The sequence below is a fragment of the Felis catus genome, chromosome C1 (assembly GCF_018350175.1).
Source record: "Felis catus isolate Fca126 chromosome C1, F.catus_Fca126_mat1.0, whole genome shotgun sequence".
NCBI lineage: Eukaryota > Metazoa > Chordata > Mammalia > Carnivora > Felidae > Felis > Felis catus.
The window spans coordinates 53,979,727-54,002,494 of NC_058375.1; the positions used below are offsets into that span (position 1 = coordinate 53,979,727).

A 22,768-nucleotide genomic window follows, 5' to 3' on the forward strand; every position below is an offset into this window, starting at 1 on the left:
TCTGAGATTGATTCTGTTCAGGAAGTGTCACCTACAAAGGGTATTGGGGTACATCAGTTGGAGTGGTAGATTTACGCTCCTGAGGGTATGGGTTGCTTCTCTCAACAATTATCCTTTGTTAGAGAGAAGGTCTTGAGCTAAGTAAAAACGCCTACTGGATGAAGTGTCCAAGTCATGATGGGCAAGTGATCGAGAGGGGGATATCCTGGCATATTTGGATCACTTTAATGAGCACCCTTTCCTGTCTTGCTTTTAGCTACACGAAGGGAGATTTAGACTTTACTTATGTTACCTCCAGAATTATTGGTAAGTTTCTCGTGTTTATTAACAGCTCAGCTTTCAGTTGCTGCTCATTGCAACAGCATACCCATTTAACCGATATTCTCTCTCTGTGATCCCTCCTAGTGATGTCCTTTCCTCTGGACAACGTTGACATAGGATTCAGGAATCAGGTGGATGACATCCGAAGCTTTTTGGATTCCAGACATCTTGACCACTACACGGTGTACAATCTGTCACCCAAGTCTTATCGAACTGCCAAGTTTCACAGCAGGGTAAGGAGTTTTAGCACTGGGATGCCATGGTTGAAGATGTAACAGGGTATTTTTCCCTTTAAGAGATATCCTGAAAGCATTTGTCCTCAGACACACAAAGCTGCTAAACTATACACTCTGGACACTTCTAGCCACAAAGTATTTATTAGGCTGCTACAAAATATTTTGAAGATTTTCCTTGGGTGAGGACATTTGCAGGAAAAGTTTATCTGTCAATGAGATACCATATAATTTGGGGTCTCAAATCACTTGTGGCTGTTTGCTTAGTTGTTAGGGCACATTGCTCTGAGGCTCAGTTGGAGATGGAGCTGCTATGGAGGGCAATTGGTGACCCTTCTACTGTAACACTAATTATGCCCTTAACCTTCCCTTATTGCTACTTAGGTGTCATGATGCATCAGTGTCGCTAGACCAATATAGACACCACTCAGTATTATGGAAATAGCTCTCTGACATTCAGTAAAGGTGCTTTTTTCATAAGTAGAAAATAGCACACAAACAGTCCACACTGTGGGTTTGGTAATACTGTTACTAATATTTGGAGCTTTTACACTGTCCTCTGAGGTGGATGGAGACCTGGGGCACAGAGAACTAAGGTGACTTGCCCAAGACCATTACCACTAGCAGGTGGTCTAAGGCTTGTTTGTGTTCTTAACCATTGCTCTGGGCCAACACTATTACTTGGGAAAGCTGGCTTATCCTCTTAAGGAACTTTTTGAATAAGGCAGGGAAATATTCCTAGTTTCTGACTGGTTGAGAAGCCATGAGTATTGGCTTAGGTTTGAATCTGATGTGAAGTCTGATCTTTCTGGTCAGGGAATTCTCGATTTATTCACTGAATTAAGGCTTTTTCTCTTTCCAGAACATTTTCAAATATTTTGATTTAGCCTTAGATGTGATTGGTTTTGCAACTACATCTGGGTCTATTCCTAAATATAAAGGGTTTTCCACACAATGGACCCTTGAAAAGTGAAAATTTATTTTAAGTAAGCAAAATTATAGCTGCCTGTCCATCCTGTGTATCTCAGCTTTGATGCTAGAACACATTTTGCTCCAATCTTAGTTGCCATTGATAATCTTTGGGTTTCAGCTTCCAGATCTGTAAAAAACACAGGAAGGTTGGTCTATATGTTCTCTAAAGCCTCACCTGCCCTAATGTTCAATGACATAAGGGACAGTTTTGCTAAGGACTCTCTTTTCCGTGAAGGTTCCCAGAATAGGCAAGAGGAAACCTGGTGGTTCTCAAATGTTAGTGAGCAACAAACCACCTGGAGGGTTGGGCAGACACCCAGGCCCAGAGTTTCTGCTTTAGCAGCATAGGAGAGTGATGGGAATCTGCACCTGCTAACAACTTCCTGGGCGCCGCTCCAACTGCTGCCCTGGGGACCACTCTGGAGAAGCACTGATAAAACCATTCTGAAGCAGTTTGGTCTAAATTGCCGCTCTATAATGGAGATTTTAAATGCAGCTCTTTTAAATTCCCTATAATTAACTGCCTTTCCCACTCTTATCCCATCTATTACCTGATTCAGAGCAAGTGAATTAACATCAAACAGAATGTGGGTAGATATTCCATTTCTAACTCAGATGCAAATCTTTTGGATTGATTTCTATTGTTTGAGAGTCAATGTCATCATTTTCATAACTGAAGAACTGTGGAACACCCTTCACAATATTCCATAGAAATTTTATTTAATCATGGAAGATCTGTGATAATCTGGAAAAATTTCCCTCTGAAAGTAAATAAATATATAATTATCATTGTAGAAACATTCATATGTATGAAGATGTCTCTTTGTGTAGTATTTGTTTTTTCTTTTTTTTTTATTTTTTTTAACGTTTATTTATTTTTGAGACAGAGAGAGACAGAGCATGAACGAGGTAGGGTCAGAGAGAGGGAGACACAGAATCCAAAACAGGCTCCAGGCTCTGAGCTGTCAGCACAGAGCCCGATGCGGGGCTCGAACTCACAGACTGCGAGATCATGACCTGAGCTGAAGTCGGCCACTTAACCGACTGAGCCACCCAGGCGCCCCTGTTTTTTCTTTTTAAGTTTATTTATTTTTGAGAGAAATAGTTCAAGTTGGGGAGGGGTAGGAAAAGAGAACGAGAGAGAGAGAGAGAGAGAGAGAGAGAGAGAGAGAGAGAGAGAGAGAGAGAGAATCCCAAGCAGGCTCAGCACTGCTGGCACAGTGCCTGATGCAGGGCTCAAACCCATGAGCCGTGAAATCATGACCTGAGCTGAAGTCGGATGCTTAACCGACTGAGCCACCCAGGTGGCCCTTTGTGTAGTATTTGTAAAAGCAATCTCTATAAAGATATTTAAAGCAAGGCATCCATTAGTGCAACTGCATATTTTGTGACCAGTCTTAACAGTCTTACCAAAAGACCAGGACTTACATATTGAACATCTGTCCTGGGCTGCCCTCATTTGCTCTAGAAGAGCAGGAGGGATGTTTATTTTATTTGCTACCTAGGAGCATGCTTGGAATGGCTAATATAGGTTTCTCAGAAGAATGAATGTGCCAAGAATTGTTAAACATATAGATATAAAATAAATATTTGGTTTTTGTTCTCAAGACACTTAAGCCTAGCTGAAAAAGAAGCCAAGACGTGCTAAAGACAAATGCAAATAATACAATCCATACTAAGAGAGTTTGGGGAAAGGAGACAGCAGTGAGAGCTGGACCTTAAGGCATGAATAAGTCTTGCTTACTTATGAGTGTAAGTGAAAGGAATAGGGTTATTTCCTCTCTGTGCAAACCGTAGAATGTGTCTTACATAGCTCTTCATGATCTTGTCTTAGCCCTGCCTCTCCAGCTTCTTTTCTACTGTTTTCCATGGCCTAAAAAACTCTATACTCCAATCAGGGAAGACACATGCTGTCTCTTTGCATGAGCTGCTCCCTCTTCCTAAGAGGCCCCCATGCGACACCCCTCAACCATCCTAACAGCCTAACTTTGCTAAGGGGAGGGTTTCAGTATACCACAAGTCTTTTCCAATTCTTTTCTCAGAAACACAGGCTTGCACTACCTCTTCAGCCTCTCTCAGATAGTCCTAGAACTTGGCAGAATGCAACTGGACCCTCCAACCTAACTGGTTCTCTCAGCCCTCAGTTGTATCTCAGGAAGACAGCCCCCAAACCTTAGTATTTTCATCTGAGCTCTGTTTTGGATTTGGCTGCATCTCTTTTCCAGGCCACAGTCCTTTCTCTCCCCAGCACTAATGCTGTGAATTGATTTGCATCTCATTATTGCATTAGGTTCTCATCTTCCAGTGCATGAGGGCTAGAACCATTTCTTCCTCCTTCCAGGATAATGGAGTTCTAGGTCTGCAATTGAATCTTATTTTATTTTTAAAATATTTTTTTAAATGTGTATTTATTTTGAGAGAGAGAAAGTGTGAGTAGTGGAGTGTCAGAGAGAGAGAGAGAGAGAGAGAGAGATGTCCCAATGTCCCAAGCAGGCTCCACAGTGTCAGCACGGAGCCCAGCGTGGGGCTCGATCCTACAAACTATGAGATCATGACCTGAGCCAAAATCAAGAGTTGGACCCTTAACCAACATAAACCAAATCTTATTTTATTTTATTTTTTATTTTATTTTTAAATTTACATCCAAATTAGTTAGCATATAGTGCAACCATTATTTCAGGAGTAGATTCCTTAGTGCCCCTTACCCATTTAGCCCATCCCCCCTCCCACACCCCCTCCAGTGACCCTCAGTTTGTTCTCTATATTTATGAGTCTCTTCTCTTTTGTCCCCCTCCCTGTTTTTATATTCTTTTTGTTTCCCTTCCCTTATGTTCATCTGTTTTGTGTCTTAAAGTCCTCATATGAGTGAAGTCATATGATTTTTGTCTTTCTCTGACTAATTTCACTTAGGATAATACCCTCCAGTTCCATCCATGTAGTTGCAAATGGCAAGATTTCATTCTTTTTGATTGCCAAGTAATACTCCATTGTGTATATATATCACATCTTCTTTATCCATTCATCCATCGATGGACATTTGGGCTCTTTCCATACTTTGGCTATTGTTGATAGCGCTGCTATAAACATGGGGGTGCATGTGTCCCTTCGAAACAGCACACCTGTATCCCTTGGGTAAATTCCTAGTAGTGTAATTGCTGGGTTGTAGGGTAGTTCTTTTTAGTTTTTTTTTTTTTTTTAATTTTTTTTTTCAACGTTTATTTATTTTTGGGACAGAGAGAGACAGAGCATGAACGGGGGAGGGGCAGAGAGAGAGGGAGACACAGAATCGGAAACAGGCTCCAGGCTCTGAGCCATCAGCCCAGAGCCTGACGTGGGGCTCGAACTCACGGACCGTGAGATCGTGACCTGGCTGAAGTCGGACGCTTAACCGACTGCGCCACCCAGGCGCCCCAGTTCTTTTTAGTTTTTTTGAGGAACCTCCATACTGTTTTCTAGAGTGGCTGCACCAGCTTGCATTCCCACCAACAATGCAAAAGAGATCCTCTTTCTCCACATCCTTGCCAACATCTGTTGTTGCCTGAGTTCTTAATGTTAGCCATTCTGACAGGTGTGAGGTGGTATCTCGTGGTTTGGATTTGTCTTTCCCTGATGATGAGTGATGTTGAGCATTTTTTCATGTGTCGGTTGGCCATCTGGCTGTCTTCTTTGGAGAAGTGTCTATTCATGTCTTTTGCCCATTTCTTCACTGGATTATTTGTTTTTTGGGTGTTGAGTTTGATAAGCTCTATAGATTTTGGATACTAACCCTTTATCTGATATGTCATTTGCAAATATCTTCTCCCATTCTGTCGTTGCCTTTTAGTTTTGCTGATTGTTTCCTTCACATTTTTATTTTGATGAGGTCCCCATAGTTCATTTTTGCTTTTGTTCCCTTGCCTCCAGAGACGTGTTGAGTAAGAAGTTGCTGCGGCCAAGATCAAAGAGGTTTTTGTCTGCTTTCTCCTCAAGGATTTTGATGGCTTCCTGTCATTGAGGTCTTTCATCTGTTTTGAGTTTGTTTTTGTGTATGGTGTAAGAAAGTGGTCCAGGTTCATTGTTCTGCATGTCGCTGTCCAGTTTTCCCAGCATCACTTGCTGAAGAGACTGTCTTTATTCCATTGGATATTCTTTCCTGCTTTGTCAAAGATTAGTTGGCCATACATTCGTGGGTCCATTTCTGGGTTCTCTATTCTGTTCCATTGATCTGAGTGTCTGTTTTTGTGCCAGTACCATACTGTCTTGATGATTACAGCTGTGTAGAATAGCTTGAAATCTGGGATTGTGATGCTTCCTGCTTAGGTTTTCTTTTCCAAGATTGCTTTGGCTATTCGAGGTCTTTTCTGGTTCCATACAAATTTTAGGATTATTTGTTTTAGCTCTGTGAAGAATGCTGGTGTTATTTTGATAGGGATTGCATTGAATATGTAGATTGCTTTGGGTAGTATTGACATTTTAACAATATTTGTTCTTCCTATCCAGGAGCATGGAATCTTTTTCCATTTTTTTGTGTCTTCTTCAATTTCTTTCATAAACTTTCTATAGTTTTCAGTGTATAGATTTTTCACCTCTTTGGCTAGATTTATTCCTAGGTATTTTATGGTTTTTTGTGCAACCATAAATGGGATCGATTCCTTGATTTCTCTTTCTGTTGCTTCATTGTCGGTGTATAGGAATGCAACCAATTTCTGTGCGTTGATTTTATATCCTCCAACTTTGCTGAATTCATGAATCAGTTCTAGCAGTTTTTTGGTGGAATCTTTTGGGTTTTCCATATAGAGTATCATGTCATCTACCAAAGGTGAAAGTCTGACCTCCTCCTGGCCAATATGGATGCCTTTTATTTCTTTGTGTTGTCTGATTGCAGAGGCTAAGACTTCCAATACTATGTTGAATAACAGTGGCAAGAGTGGACATCCCTGTCTTGTTCCTGACCTTAGGGGGAAAGCTCTCAGTTTTTCCCCATTGAGGATGATATTAGTGTTGGGTCGTTCATATATGGCTTTTATGATCTTGAGGTATGCTCCTTCAATCCCTACTTTCTTGAGAGTTTTTATCAAGAAAGCATGCTGTATTTTGTCAAATGCTTTCTCTGCATCTATTGAGAGGATCATATGGTTCTTGTCCTTTCTTTTATTGATGTGATGAATCACATTAATTGTTTTGCGGATACTGAGCCAGCCCTGCATCCCAGGTATAAATCCCACTTGGTCGTGGTGAATAATGTTTTCAATGTATTGTTGGAGCCGGTTGGCTTATATCTTGTTGAGGATTTTTGCATCCATGTTCATCAGGGAAATTGGTCTATAGTTCTCCTTTTTAGTGGGGTCTCTGTCTGGCTTTGGAATCAAGATAGTGCTGGCTTCATAGAAAGAGTTTGGAAGTTTTCCAAATCTTATTTTAATAAATGTAGATGGCATGGGGTGCCTGGCTGGCTCAATCAGTAGAAGATACACCTCTTGATCTCAGGGTTGTAAGTTTAAGGGCCACGTTGGATGTAGAGATTACTTAAATCTTTTTTTAAAAATTTAAAAATTAATGTAGGTGGCAGACTCTTCCATAAATACCAGTGTTGGAAAAGACCAAACATGAGACTGGTTTTATTTGTAGACTCATAGGAGTCCAGCTCTGTCTATATCCCTGTGTCTTGAGCCCTGAACTAAGTCACTTTACATTTTATTGTGTGATATGTGTTTTGGAATACGGTGGTGGTGGCAGAGACAGGCTGTTTCCATGAAGATTTCACTTTGCTGAGGGGAGTCATTCTATATTTTGATTAGCTTTTATGCTTAGAAGCCACATGGTTTGACAGGAATTGGATGAAATAATCAAATAGCAGCTTTCTTAGGATTTGCATGTGTAACGGAATGTTAGAATAGGATTCATATTTAGTCTCCATTTTTAGCAGAGACCCCAACTCAATATATGCCAGATTGCCCTGCTTTCAAAGCAGTGTGCTAGAGTGCCTATTCAGAACTGCACAAGAGGTATTGAACATTAGTTTTTTGTTTGTTTGTTTGTTTGTTTAGTCTTCTTAGCCAGTTTCCACCTTGAGGAAATAAAAATTACCAATGTTGACAGTAAAGTCCTGGAGACCAATGAGATGCATTATCTAAAACAGGTATTCTTGATCTGAGTTAAAGAAATATGGGTCCACCTGTGTATTTAGATCCATGGATGGGCTTCAGAGAGTTTAACCATTTCTTCTAGCACCCCACTTTTTTTTTGATGGTAAACTATACATGACACAAACTTAACCATTTGACAACCTATAAGAGTACAGTTCAATGACATTGAATACATTCACAATGTTGTGTAACCATCACTACTGTCTATACCCAAACCTTTTCCATCATCTCCCAAATAAACACTGTACCCATCCACTCTGTAGGTGCATGTAAACTGGTTCACTTTCTGCACAGGTTTTGAGCTCTGCTCAGAATATCAGGAACCACTGCTTTACACATTTCTTGGTATTGCTGTTGGTAAGAAGTAGAAAACCAGGTGAATGGCCACTGCATGTTGCCTGGTCCTAAAGTTCTTACGTTCTGATCGCACTCCAGCACCACTTGGAGTGTCCTTCCTCCTCTCAACCAGGAAGAAAAGTTATGCTGAAGGAGCCCTGTTAATAGCATAAAAAAATAAACCCAGCTGATTCCTTTAGACTTTTCCTTCATTTTGATTGTTTCTAAACTACATAATCTTGCAGGATTTCTTCCCTTTTGAGAACAAATTGATTTTTGGGAAATATGCTATCAATTTGAACTTACTTAAAGGTCCATCTTTTGTTTGTTTGCTTTCCTTTTCCTTCCAGAGCTCACCAGAGGTCACCAGAGCTCCCAGTTGTTTCTGCTGTGGTTTGCTGGTTGGTGAGAGGTGACTTTACAGGTTATACTTCATCTCTCCCTCTGCCACCGTGCTTCAGTTTTAAGGAAACTGAAAATATGGCCATCACTGGAAGCCATAACCACCCACAAATGTGAGGTGGAATTGCAGTTAATAATCACCATCAGACAGTGTGATATAATAGAAAGTACATGAGTCTTATCAGTAATTTTTATTGAGATGACAATTTTAAGCTTTAAAAATTACCCTAGGTTCACATCTCAGCTGTTCCTCTTCCTGGTTAAATCTCTTCACTTCACCCGAGATACCATTTTCTCCTGTATGAAATGGGGATGACAATACGAATACCTACCTTGCAAATACTTAGAAATTCTTTTCTGTAGTTTTGCCATAATGAATAAACTTGATAGCAGTGTCTACCCTATAGTAAGCATTCGGTAAGTGGTAGTTATGATTGATGTTAGTAATACTAAAATGCCACAGTAAATGATTGACTAAAATCCCCCTGTTTTCCAAAAATGGTGTAGATTCTTAAAATGTGGTATGGCTCTTGAGTCTGATTCTCTGTAGTACCTTTTGCTCTTGTGCTTGGCAGGTGGGATGCTTCTGCCATCGATGAGCCCATGCTTGTGGCAATGGAGAGAGAAAAATCAAATGGCATCCGGCTGTGGTGCTGTTTTGGCTTCTTTCCCAACTGGGTGGTATCATGGCAGCCTGTAATCCATATGGCATTTTCTGATGCTTGGCAGCTCTGGGAGGTGTTTAGAGAGACTGGAGATGGCATCATGAAGTGTCACATGCCCAAGGATTGTGCTGCTTATTGCCTGAACCTGGGAACCCCAGGGAGACACAAAAATAGCTTACAGTGATTGAATTCCTTAAAATTTTTTTTTGGTTTTGTTTATGCTTTAGTGTTTTTTTCCCTTTTAGACAGAGTACATGCTTTTAAAAAATTCTAATTGTATGTTTGCTTAATGGTGTATAATTATAGATCGAGTAAATATGTAATTATGGAGTACTTTAAATTAATATTATTTACTTGATTGATTTAATGATTCTGGAGCTTTTAGCCTTTTGTGCTGAGAACAATTTAGCCAACTTTTAGCTGAGACTCATTACAGATATTGACATTTAGTGTTTGTATGGTTGACATACAGTTTCTAAAAGGTTTAAAAATACTGTCTGGAAAAGCAATTGTTTCATACTTTTCCATGATTCCAACTTACAACAACAGCTAATTTGATTCATCTGCCCCTTCCTTGAGATATTGTACCTGTAGACAAATCTTAGTATGAGAAGCGATTGCCAAATGGGGTTCATTCCTTTGTTCTTTCAATCATTCGTTCACTCAGCAAATACTGAGCATCTTCCATTCAACTAACACAACAACTCTGGGGTTACAAAACGAGTAAGTTATGGTGTCTCTTCTGGTGAGGCCTAGTGTCTAGAGGGGGCGACAGAGGTAAACAATTAATTTGAATACAGTTTGACAATACGCTGGCATTTACTGCGCTTATGTTGCTCTACTTAATTCTCATTACTCTTGTAATGTCCATTTTCACTTTACACACAAGAGATTGGGGCTCCAAGAGATCAGAAACTTGACTACAGTTAATCAGATCATAAGTGGTAAAGCAAAGGTGAAAACCCGGCCTGTGGGTTTAACCATGGTGCTCTACTGATAAAAGCTGTAATAGATGAAAATGGACAAGGACATGGGTACGAAGAAGTAAGGTAACTAATTTCTGCCTCTGGGTGTTAGAGAAACTGTCAGTAACAAAAGAGCACTTGAACTTGGGTTTTAAAGGATGAATATGAATTTACTAAGGGAAGAAAAGCATTGCAGACAAGAAGCAGCTTGTACAAGTGTACATTTTGTTATTTCCCTGATGGCAGAATTTATCTTACCAACTCTTCTTTTTTTTTTTTTTTTAAACCAATATATCATTTCTGTTCCTTGAGAACACAGCAGCAGGGAATCCATTTGGTGGTAAAGAATGGGCCAGAAACAGTCTTAATTCATGTTGGGTAGAAGGGGCAAGCTGTTCCGGAGTTTAAACTGGCAGAGGCCCAGTAGTGGGTCACCCTGGATTGTTTAGTAGCTGTGTCAAGCATTTCAACTACTTTGTTTAGTAAGCCATACCTGTCATTGCCAAAGGTATAGGTAAGTGAGTACCTGGAAGCACCCCTGCCATTACCCTACAATCATTTTGTAGAAAAAGGTACAAATTAACCAAAAAAATGGGCTTTCTTGGCATCCCCAGAGAGAGAAACTTGACTAGCGATTATCTGGTTACCAGAAAAGGGTGAACCAATAGATTGCTCCTGCCTCCCTTTGCCCACTGTTAAACATTAGGGATTTGAGATATTCGTTGTTGTTGTTGTTGTTGTTGTTGTTGTTGTTGTTGTTGTTGTTGTTGTTTAGGCCAGTAGTGTTGCAGAGTACTTTCTGATGACACCATCCATATAAAATCTAGTCTTTTTTCAGAATTCCCTACATTAGCAACCAGCCTAAGCCGCCATCATTCCTGACTTGGGCTCCTCAGCAGCCTCCTGACTGCTCCCCCCGGCTACTCTCATGTCATCCGCATCCATTCTCCGCACTGGCTTAAGAGGTCTTTGGAAAATACAGATGAGAGTCACTCCTTCTTAAATATTCTCCCAGCTGCTAACAGGACCTTGAATGATCTGGCCCTTCAGTCTGCTTTTTTGCCATATGGGATTTTATTCATTTTATTCAAGCATAGCTGGCTTTATCTGAACTCAGGGCTTTGTACTGGCAGTTACCGGATTTGATACTGATGATAATAGCTAATATTCCTTAATCACTTTGTGCATGTCAGGTACTGGGCTGAGCCCTTGAAATACATCCTCATGTACTAACCACACCCTATGAGGCGGGTAGGTAGGTGCCACTCACCACATTTTTGAAAAAAAAAAAAAAAAGGTTAAAAGAGGTCACAGAGTTTGTTCAAGTCTAAACTTCTCATTTTTTGTTATCTAAATTAGTAAATATCTAATCATTTGGGACTCATACCTAGTATTTTGAGGCAAATGATAATCTCTACCAGTATAGTCTTGTCCCGCAATGATTTATACTCAGAGGACCTGGGTTGCTCTCCTGGTCCTGACTGGCAGCATGACTCTAGACAAGACAGACTCTGAGAGTCTGTTTTCTCATCTGCAGAATGGACATCATGTTAATACCGGTCTTGTACGATTGTGATACTGCTCAGAGCCAAACAGAATTCCAGGAACATTGCCGATGCTCTGTAATGGGTTAAATGAACACGTGTGTTAGATGAGTGAAAATACTGAAGGTTGCCCATGGTGTTGTGGATTCCTTCAGTAAGACAGAAAGAAATAAGAGCTCTGAGCAAGTGTAGTTTGGCTCACTCTGCAGCTCTTTTCATGTTCTCATGACAGCTGGAATAAAATTAGGGATAGTGCAGGATTTATAAGATAATACTATAATTAAGTATCCAATAGGCAGGTCAAAACATTGTATTCTTAATAGAAGTTAAATGCATTGTAACCCTACAGGATTAAAAAAAAATCCAAATATGTAGTTTAAATGGTCTATTTTTAATTTAAAATATACCTCAAAATTTGTTTTTATACCTTTACTGGAATGGAATCTTTTAACTAAGAAATTGCTATATTAAACAACTCTTCTTTATGTGTTTGAACCCTGTTCACACCTCTTCCTGGCTATATTAAAAGAGAATGTGGTATCATATTCCAGAAGTTGTTTAGTGTGATAGCTGTGTATGGAGAGGAGTCACTTGGGGAATTCATTTCCTTTTGCTCTGTTCCCTTAGGTCTCAGAATGCAGTTGGCCCATTAGGCAGGCCCCCAGTCTGCACAACCTTTTTGCTGTGTGTCGGAATATGTATAATTGGCTACTACAGAATCCCAAAAACGTCTGTGTTGTCCACTGCTTGGTGAGTAACCTTTGTTGTTGTCATTTGTGGTAGTTGGGTTTGGTTTGGCCAAATACAGCTGGCTCTATAGAGGCTGGTGAACAGGTAACATTTAAGCTGAATAAGCTTTTTGAATCCCTACTTAGGAATTAGGGGATGTGAGGGATATAAAAATGAGGGAAGAATTTATTCTTCTTGCCTTAAAGCTTGAGTAATAGTGAGAGAGGCAGATACATACACGTAATACAGGGCCTCTACAATGTGCTAAGTATTATAAAAGAGGTAGAAACGAGGACTGTGGGTACACAGGCAAAAATACCATTGAGTTCTGTGTGAATGAAATTGATAAAAACATTGGAATATTTATCTTTTTGTTTTTGAGTGAAAATGAAGTTAAGAAGACCCCTATGCCTTTGTAAGTAGTCACATAGATTGATTGTATTTTACAGCAATTTCTAGTGGGACTGATGAATTTTCCGACCACTGACTTCTTAGAGTCCCTTCCCCCAACTCTTCTCTGGTGGCCTCTTACCTATTGTTTAAAAGTCAACATCTGGTAAAACTCTTTCTGACTCTTGAGTATTTTCACTGTATGGACATTCCCATTGTATATCTGAATGTCTTCTGTGGCATCTAATATACTGCATCATCATGATCTGGTGGTGTGCCTGTTTTCCTACTAGACTGTGAGCATCTCACAGGCAAGAACTGTGTCTCCTTTACCTTTGCACCCCAGGTCTGAGAGGCTTGAATAAATGATTGAATACATGATCAAGTGAACACACAAGTGGAATCTGAGCATAAATACTGGAATTACTCGTTCTTTTTTATTATTAAAAAAAAAAGGTTTTTTTATTTTTGAGACAGAGAGAGACAGAATGTGAACGGGGGAGGGTCATAGAGAGAGGGAGACACAGGATCTGAAACAGGCTCCAGGCTCTGAGTCGTCAGCACAGAGCCCGATGCGGGGCTCGAACACACAGATCACAAGATCATGACCTGAGCGGAAGTCAGACGCTTAACCAACTGAGCCACCCAGGCACCCCTACTCATTCTTCTGTAAACTTCAGGGTGTATTTTTTTTTTTTTTTTTTGCTATGTGATTACTTGATGATCTTCTCCCTCCTTCTTGAGAGCCAGTTGGCTAAAAGAGGAGGAAAGTGAAAGAACATATTTTCTTCTTTCCATCTCACATCCCCAAACTCTTGGCAACAAAGGAAAAATTTCATGTCCACGAACGGCCAAAGGGTTTTCCTGTCGGAGGCACAACAGATTGTGCAACAGAACAGATTCCTTTCAGGGACTAAGCAGCTTTAGGCACTTTGGTGATTTTCTCTTCACGCAAGAAATTTCTAAAAGTTCAGAGAGCCAAAGTCTGACAGCTTTGTAAGGGAAGATGGCTCAAGAGAGAGAAGAGGCTTCCAGTTCTTATGATACAATCTTGAAGAATAAAAAGCCAATGAAGAAGAAAAAGAAGCAAAGGATTATGACACCATTGCTGCTCTCTAGCTCACTGAAAAAGGGTACGCATGAGTCAGACATCTGCACCAAGTCTTTGGGAAATGGAATGGAAGCTGGAAATGGGAGCTTTTACTTTTGTCATATATATTTCTGTTTTATTAAAAATAATAAGCATATACTCATCTTTTAATAAAAAACTAATTAAACTGTTAAAAAGATTTGCATGGTAGATAAAAGGAAGGGGACACATCCAAGGACCATGAATCAGTTAAGAATTTCAGGAAGGCTAAATCTAAAAATTAAGATTAAGAAAAATGTCTTAAAGGAAAAACCTGTCCTTGAAATAAGGACAATAACAAATGCTTGAGGCACATGATATAATCTTAACTCTTTTATTCTGTTTTCTTTGTCAGGGGAGCAAATGTCAGGCTAGGACAGTAGTAACAATGATCATTAAGACAGAGCTGATAGGTAGTGAGATAGTAAAAGAGCCTCACAGTACTTTAAAAATAATCCACTCTCTAGACTTAAATTATGTCTCAGAATGCTGAGAGCACTTGGAAAAGCAATCATGGATTCCTTATGTAATATGAGGAAACAGGAAGAAGAGGTGCCAGGCAAACAAAGACAGGAGAGTTTTTCCAAAATACGGAGGAGGTTGATCCTGGAAAGTTACAGGCTGGTGAACCTGATGGCACTTTAAGGCAAAAGTCTAATATAAATCTTTGCACAGATGATTTTAAACTCTTAGGGAAAAGGAGTCTTCATTGGTTCATTATGAATGTGCATATCAAAACAGCTGAACTTTTACAAGACCAATAGACTAATAGGGATAGCTTATTGTATTCCTGCACGGTATTTCCCAATTTCCTATAATCAAGATAGAGAAATTTGGGCTAGGTTATTATACATCTAGTTGGATTGTGGCTCAGTACTTGCTTCCAAAGGTAGGTGATTAATGGACCAGCATCTTCCCAGGAGAAGGTTGCGTTTGGTTGCCCTTTTAATTAAAAGCAGTGATGAGGATGTGAAGATCAAGCTTCCAGTATTTCTCAGAAATGGGAGGGTCATATAATGAATCTGGATTTTAAAAGCCTTTGCAGGTTGGTTGTTTAACGGAAACTAAGAATGTGAAATTAAACACAGGATAAATGTGAAGTCCTGAATCTTGTTGTAAAAGATTAAATATATTTGTCTCTTAGCTTAACACATCATTTGAAAAAGAACTAGGGGTTTTAGTAGATAGGAAAATCAATAAGAGCTTAGGGTGTGACTTAGCCTGCATATAAACTAGTTTGGCCTAGGATTATGTTAGTAAAAGCATAGTGTCCAGAATAAAGGAGATGGTATTTCCTCTCTAGTTGGTTGGAGTGCACCTCATATTTTACACTTCACATCTGGGTAGCACATTTAAGGTTGTTGTTTTAAAATGGGTCTGTTCAGAGAAACTTCACCAAATGATGTTTCTTAAAATGGAATATCAAGTGAGGAAGAATCAAAGAAATTATATATTAGTTGGGGTCCTTTAGAGAAACAGAACCAATATACAATGCATTTATTATAGGAATTGGTTCACACAGTTACAGAAGCTGAGAAGTCCCACAATTTGTTTGCTGTCTGCAAACTAGAGAACCAGAAAAGCTGGTGATGTAACTCAGTCTGAGTCCAAGGCCTGAGAACAGGGGCTCTGATGTCCCAGGGAAGAAGGTAGGCATCTCAGTTCAAGAAGATAGAAAATTCACCCTTTCTCTGCTTTTTGGTTCTATTCAGACCCTCAACAGATTAGGTGATGCCCATGCACATTGGTGAGAGTACATCTTTTTTTACTCAGAGTCAAATGCTGATCTCTTAAAAAAATTTTTTTAATGTTTATTTTATTTTTGAGTGAGAGAGTGAGAATGAGCAGGGGAGGGGCAGAGAGAGAGAGAATCCCACAGAGGCTCCACACTGCCGGCACAGAGCTTGTGTGGGACTCGAACCCACAAACCTCAAGATCGTGATCTGAGCCGAAGTCAGACACTTAACTGATTGAGCCACCCAAGGACCCTGAATGCTGATCTCTTTTCGAAACACTCTCATAGACAATTCTAGAAGTAATGTTTTGCCAACTGTCTGAGCATCGCTCAGCCCAGTCAAGTTGACACATAAAATTAACCGTCACAGATTGGGTGTGCCTTTAACCTGTAAAATGAAAGAGTTGGTGGAAGGGGAGGGTATTTCAGATATGTGAAAGGCTACCCCAGGAAGAAAGAAGTAGGTTTACTCCTTCCTGACAGAAGAAAAAACGAGGATCATTGAGTGGAATAGACTTCAACTCAACATATTCAGGATAAAGAAGAACTTTGTAAGCTGGGCTGGGCTTGGTTTCTTCAAGTAGCAACAAGCCTCCTGTCACTCAGAGTGTTCTAGAAGAGCCTGGGCCACCATCTATTAGGAATGTTACATGTATTTCTCCACTGAATGTGGTTGAATCATGTGAAGCTTCTTTATTTTGTATGAATCTAGAAACATACTTTGGGTAAAATATATACATAGCATATTCCAAAGAGCAGTATTTGCCTAATCTGTGAACTCTACACCCGGCTTGCAACCAAGAGACCTCAACTACTAGTTCTGATCCTATGAGTCCAAAGTTACTTTGAAGATTAGACTATTTTCCCATAAATATATGCAGATCAAATTTATGTTGCTTGGTTTCTTAGGTTAGTAGACAGTCAGTTTTACCCTAAGAATAAGCCTTCCTTGCTGCTTTGTGATTTGAAGTGCTTGGGACAGAGTTTGGTTTTCAAGTGAACACACTTTACTTTAAGTTTATTTACTTATTTTGAGAGAGAGTGAGGGAGAGAGAGAGAATCCCAAGGAGGCTCTGTGTTGTCAGTGCAGAGCCCAGTGCAGGGCTTGATCCCACGAACTGCGAGATCATGACCTGAGCTGAAATCAGGAGTCGACACCTAAGTGACTGAGCCACCCAGGCACCCTCAGGTGAATAATTTTGAACTGAAAATCATTCTGTTAAGAAGAATTCTCCCCATTCTCTCTTCCCTCTTTTAACTGCAAGTACAGCCATTCTCTGTGGTGAGTGGCTGACTGGGCCATGTTTGTGACAGGTTTATGTATCTTCCTTGGCAGGATGGACGGGCAGCATCGTCAATTCTGGTTGGTGCTATGTTCATTTTCTGTAATCTCTACTCTACTCCTGGCCCAGCCGTTCGATTGTTATATGCAAAGCGACCCGGAATTGGACTGTCGCCATCCCACAGGAGGTAAAGTAAGCTAGATGCAGGGTAGGCACAATTTCTAACTGGTATTGTGCCCTTAAGAAAAGGGAAACCCTTTTTAGGTAATTGACTTATTATACTTCTGTTACTTGCAGTTTCTTCTTTTTTCTTATTTATTTATTTAAAAAATGTTTATTTATTTTGAGAGAAAGTGTGAGTGGGGGATGGACAGAAAAAGAGGGAGAGAGAGGATCCCAAGCAGGATCCATGCTGTCAGCACAGAGCCCGACGTGGGGCTTGATCCCAAGAACCATGAGATCATGACCTGAAGCAAAATCAAGAGTCAGATGCTTAACTGACTGAGTCACCCAGGCACCCCTTCTTTTCTCTTATATAATTTCCCCTTCTTACTTTTTTTGAGTTAAAAGTGCTTCTGATGATAAATTCTAAAATTTTTCCAAAACCGGCTTTTAGCTGATAAACCTAACCTGGCAGATCAAATAGGAACAGATATGCCAATGTGAAGTTAGTATAAAGCTCCCATAAGCCTTTTCATTTAATAAATTACCCCTTTACCAGTTCTTTGGGGGGGGGGGGAAATACAGTCATGTCACTAGATAAAAGCTTTCATAAATTGTTGGTTGCATTCTCTTTTGGTAGTTAACGTTTAAGAATTTAACACAGTAAATTGTTATTATTAGTTAGTAATTTACAAGAATATACTTCATAGCCAAGATTGATTGCTTCTTTGGTCTGACCCACAGAATGTCAATCTTCTGTTTCAGATACCTGGGCTATATGTGTGACCTCCTAGCAGACAAGCCCTACCGCCCTCACTTCAAGCCTCTCACGATTAAGTCCATCACTGTCAGTCCAGTCCCTTTTTTTAACAAACAGAGAAATGGATGTCGTCCTTACTGTGATGTACTGATTGGAGAAACCAAAATATATACGACCTGTGCAGATTTTGAACGAATGAAGTAGGTCATGATACTTTTCTTCACTTCTTCTTAGGAATTGCTCATTTCTTATCTAGGTTGAATTATATTCTTCCTGTGAGGAATACATCATTGTGAAAAGTTCTGTGTAGGTTCAATCCTAGAAAAGCATAAGTAAACCAAGGGATGCTATGGCTCCCTCTCAAATGGAAATAGAAGCTAAGGGACTAACATGAATTATGAGGGTTAAGACAGTGGTGGGGACAGAGGACCTACATGCTTAGTTTCTAGGTGAGCAGCTAGGCAGAGGGTGATATAATGAAAGAAGTTACAGAATCCAAAATAAAAAGCAGGTGCCAGTAGGAGGTGGTAGGGAGAGAAGGGAGTAGATGGTGACATAAAATGAAGTTAGTTTGGAATAGGTTGAATTTGGGAATTGGTATCTAAGACCCTCACAGAGCATGGCTTTGCAGTTTCTATACTGATCTTGGTTGGACATTTTTGTTCCCTCTGTCTCTGCTTTTACTATTAATTTAAAGTTAAGAAACAACAAGTATATCAAGGCTAAGTGTATTTGAGGATTATGAGATCTGCAGAGTAGGGATGGGCAGTCAATTTATCTGAAGTCCAGATGGGACAGGGGAGGGGGTCTACCATTAGACCAACACCATCCTATGGCAGAAGCAGTTTGCACCCATGGCTGTGCTCCTGACTCTGCTTAAGATAGGAAATGGTTCTTGGGCCCAGTCTTGGGCAATAGGTCCTTTGGCTTGAGCCACAGAGGACTATACCTATGTGATCATACAAGATTGGACTCTTTCAATGTATATTTTTGTCTCTGTTTGTAGAGAATACCGTGTCCAAGATGGAAAAATCTTTATTCCCTTGAGCATCACTGTGCAAGGAGATGTGGTTGTTTCCATGTATCACTTGAGGTCAACCATTGGGAGCCGACTACAGGCTAAGGTATGGTTTCAGGAAGAATCATGGCATAAACTCTTCTGAGCCTTCAATAGGGTATTTTATTTTATTTTATTTTATTTTATTTTATTTTATTTTATTTATTTTAAAAATAAGCTCATAAGCCCAGCATTGAGTTTGAGCTCATGACCTCAAGACCAAGAGTTACATGCTCGAAGCACCTGGGTGGCTCAGTCAGTTAAGCATCCGACTCTAGATTTTGGTTCATGAGATGGAGCTCTGCGATAGGCTCTGCGCTGACAGCATCGATCCTGCTTGGGATTCTCTGTCTCCCTCTCTCTTTGCCCCTCCCCTGCTCACACTCAGTCTCTCTCAAAATAAATAAATAGAAGTTAAAAACAACAGAGTTCCATGCTCTACTGACTGAGCTAGCCGGGCATCCCTTAATATGAGGAGGATTTTAGAGTATATTCTCTGTATCACTTTGGGCTTGAGTGACTTGTGGTTTTAGAATTAGAAAGAACCTTTAAAGATTATTTATGTCTGTTTCCCTCATTTTATAGGGAACGAGACTCAGAGAGAATGTGATTTGCCCAGAGGCCTTGGCATGATGACTTTGCCAGAAACTGACAGCTCTGGAACTTGTACCAAACCTCGAGCTTTAGAAGCTCATGCCCTTTTTTATAGTGTCCCATTTGGATCAGTGTGAGAGGAGATATTTCTATTAAGGATGTAGGATTAAGTAATTATAGTTTTTCAATGTTTTATTAGAATAACATTCACATAACATAAAATTCACCCTTTCAATGTGTACAATACAGTTATGTTTAGTATTTTCAAAAGGTTATACAGCACCACCATATCATTCCAGAACATCATCATCCTCAAAAGAAACCCTATACCTATTATCGGCCATTGCCCCTCCCCTCTTCCATCCCCTGGGCAACCACTGATCTACTCCCTGTCTCTAAGGGTTTGCCTCTTTTGGACATTCATGTAAATGGAATCTCATTCAATAAGTGGTTCTTTGTGGCTGGTTTCTTTCACTTAGCATAATATTTCTGAAATTCATCCATGTCGTATCATGTATCTGTACTTCATTCCTTTGTATGGCCAAATAATATTCCATTGTGGCTATATCACTTTTTATTAATCTCTTCATCAGTTGATGGGCATTTTGGTCATTGCCTCTTTGGGGATATTATGAATAATGTTATAAGTAATTGTATTTTAATTCATCAAATATTTGCCAAGTGCATGCTCTGTGCCAGCCATTGCCTTAGGGGTATAGGATTGACAAGAATAAGACTGTCCCTGCCCTCAGAGAGCTCAGCCTAGCAGGAGAAATTCACCACATGTACGAATATCCACTCACATAGTAGAGGTAGGATGAGATACTATAATGGGAGTGGTCTGCTTTAGTCATTGGTGGCTACAGAGAGGATATGAACTTTCAAGGTGGCCGTTGAAGGATGAGTGCATTAGGTTGCAGCAGGGGCATCCTGGACAGAAGGAATGGAATGAGCCAAAGTATGGCAGTATGCAAGAACATGGGACATTAGTGGAAGAGGCAATGGCTTGCCAAAGCAGAGTTCATGGAGATGAGAGGCTAGAAATGACGCTGGGCCATTTCCAAATGGGAAGGTCATTTAGTGTTCATAATAAACAGAAGCTCCAATGTAGAAACAGTTGAAGGTGCATGGCTCCCCAAAGTATAATTTCTTGATGCAGTTAGTCCCCTTTCCCTGGTTGATTGTCACGTGCTTCTCTCATGTATTTGTAGGTGACCAACACCCAGATATTCCAGCTTCAGTTTCATACTGGATTCATACCACTGGAAACCACAGTTTTAAAGTTCACCAAGTGAGTGCTACTTGGACCGAAATCCCTTTTCAATATAAGCAGCTGGGAAATGCTGGAAGCCAAATACCCAGGGTTCCTTTGCTCTGTGCTGCAGCAACCCCTGGAATCCTGTGCTGCAGGACTGTTGAGTGTAGCTTAACAACACAGAGAGCCTGGCTGCATTTCACAGCTTGCAGTTGGGTATAATTTGTCTTGAGTGCAAATGGATCAAAGACTTCAAATAGAAAGATCTAAAATTCCATGTGAGAGAACAAGACTGAACAAAGGGGAAACAAAGTATCAATACTGTGGCCCTTTGCATCTGTGTATCCCTTTGTGTTTTTCAACAGTGATGGCAGTTTAATCAGTGGTATGATATGAGCAATGACCCTTGAGACAGGATGCCAGGCTATAGCACTAAAGCAGGGTACCCTTCTGTACCAGAGAATGAACCTTAGTTGCTTTATTATAATGTGGTTTAGGGAACTCAGAGGGATGGCTGAAGCCAGGGTGATAGGTGGGAGTTGTGGGAGTCAGGGTAGGGGTAGACATTCAAAAGCTCAGGGTGGCAGCTGGGGACTATCTCACTATGTTAACAACTAATTTAGCCTTGCCTGGGCATACTGGCTGGATCTATTGCCCTACTTCCTAACATGCTTTTATATGCAGTAATATCCAAATTCTTTAGTTGTACTTATTATTCTCCCCTTTCCTCTAGTGAGGCCAGAAGAGTAAAGTACCTTATCTGGTTAGTGATTGATTTTTCCCTAGAAATGAGTCTTAGGGTTAACCTGAGTCAACCTACAATGGTGTCTGTGCTGAACATCATGCTGGATCCATTGTTTTTCACTGATCTTCTTTTAAATTGCTATTTAGACCTGAATTGGATGCATGTGATGTACCAGAAAAATATCCTCAGCTATTTCAGGTGACTCTAGATATAGAACTACAGCCCCACGACAAAGTGATAGACTTAACCCCACCATGGGAACATTACTGCACGAAAGATGTCAATCCCAGCATCCTCTTCTCTTCTCACCAGGAGCATCAAGAAACTCTGGTCTTAGGAGGTATGAGTCACCTGGTGGTTTTGTTTTCAGGACAAAGCCTCTGTGTTATTATCACTTTGACTTATTTCCTATTTCATTGATGCTGCATGGCCTTTTCTCTTGCAGGACAGGCTCCAATAGATATCCCTCCGGACAACCCCAGGCATTTTGGGCAAGGTGGCTTCTTTTCCTCTCTCTGTTGGCAAGGTACTTCTAAGCATTTCTCTAAGTTATGTGGTTAGATACTTAAGTCATGTGGTGATTCTGTAAACATGGTTTGTTCTCAAAGCAGCTTCAAAAAAAGAAGCATTTAGAAGTCATGCCTGTTCTTCCTTACTTCACACTGTCCCTGCTCATTCTTTTTTCAAATGAGGCAGTTTGAAATTACCTCTCTACTTTGAACTTCATGGATACTCTTAGACTGATGTAAAAGGCCATTTAAAGCTGAATTCTACCTTTTATTTCTATGCTGTCTTTTGGATTATATCTTTCCTGGACTTATGAATCAATGTGATATTTTCTAGGATTTCCCTTTATGCTGCCGACACACAAATTAACAAAAGACTCTATCTCCTGCCCTTGAGCACATATTCTGAAAATATAAAATCTGGCATTTCCCCCAGAGGGATCTCGCCACTAGGAGGGCAGATCTAAGCTCCCCCTGGTGCAGAAAAGGCAAATACTTTGCCCATATGTCTCTGCTACATGCTTTAACAGCCATGGCAAAAATTGGTCTCAATCATAGTATCCTTTCCCACCAAACCTGGACATGTTTTTAGAATCTCTCCAACGTAACACTTCAGATTGCTGCCATCAGTAGACTGGCAATGGCATTCTATCCATACACATTCGCCTCCTTGCTATAGAGTTTGCTGAGGTTAACTGCAAGATTGAATGTAGAATTGAATCGTAAGGACTTTCTGTAAGAAAGGGGTAGGAAAATAGCTTTGACAACGCTCTGGTTAGAGTTTTCTTGGTTGACCTTTCTTCACTGTGCGAACATGAGACAGTATTCCTGTTGCCTATGGAATTTTCCATGTTTCGTGA

At 40.2% G+C, this 22,768-nt stretch overlaps 1 protein-coding gene across 5 annotated transcripts in view; it reads left to right on the plus strand.

Annotated features, from left to right (window-relative positions):
- The window catches only part of DNAJC6 (DnaJ heat shock protein family (Hsp40) member C6), a 150,984-nt gene that overhangs the window by 103,293 nt on the left and 24,923 nt on the right, over nt 1–22,768 (plus strand). For 4 of the 5 annotated variants that reach the window (XM_023258786.2, XM_011284948.4, XM_003990160.6 and 1 more), the window contains exons 3-11: nt 257–306; nt 406–554; nt 12,191–12,313; nt 16,883–17,016; nt 17,757–17,951; nt 18,758–18,875; nt 20,614–20,693; nt 21,549–21,742; nt 21,848–21,928. In XM_023258786.2, coding sequence (XP_023114554.1) covers nt 257–306; nt 406–554; nt 12,191–12,313; nt 16,883–17,016; nt 17,757–17,951; nt 18,758–18,875; nt 20,614–20,693; nt 21,549–21,742; nt 21,848–21,928 — 1,124 coding nt within the window. The remainder of the gene's footprint in view (nt 1–256; nt 307–405; nt 555–12,190; nt 12,314–16,882; nt 17,017–17,756; nt 17,952–18,757; nt 18,876–20,613; nt 20,694–21,548; nt 21,743–21,847; nt 21,929–22,768) is intronic. The other variant, XM_045035974.1, reaches the window with a different exon arrangement.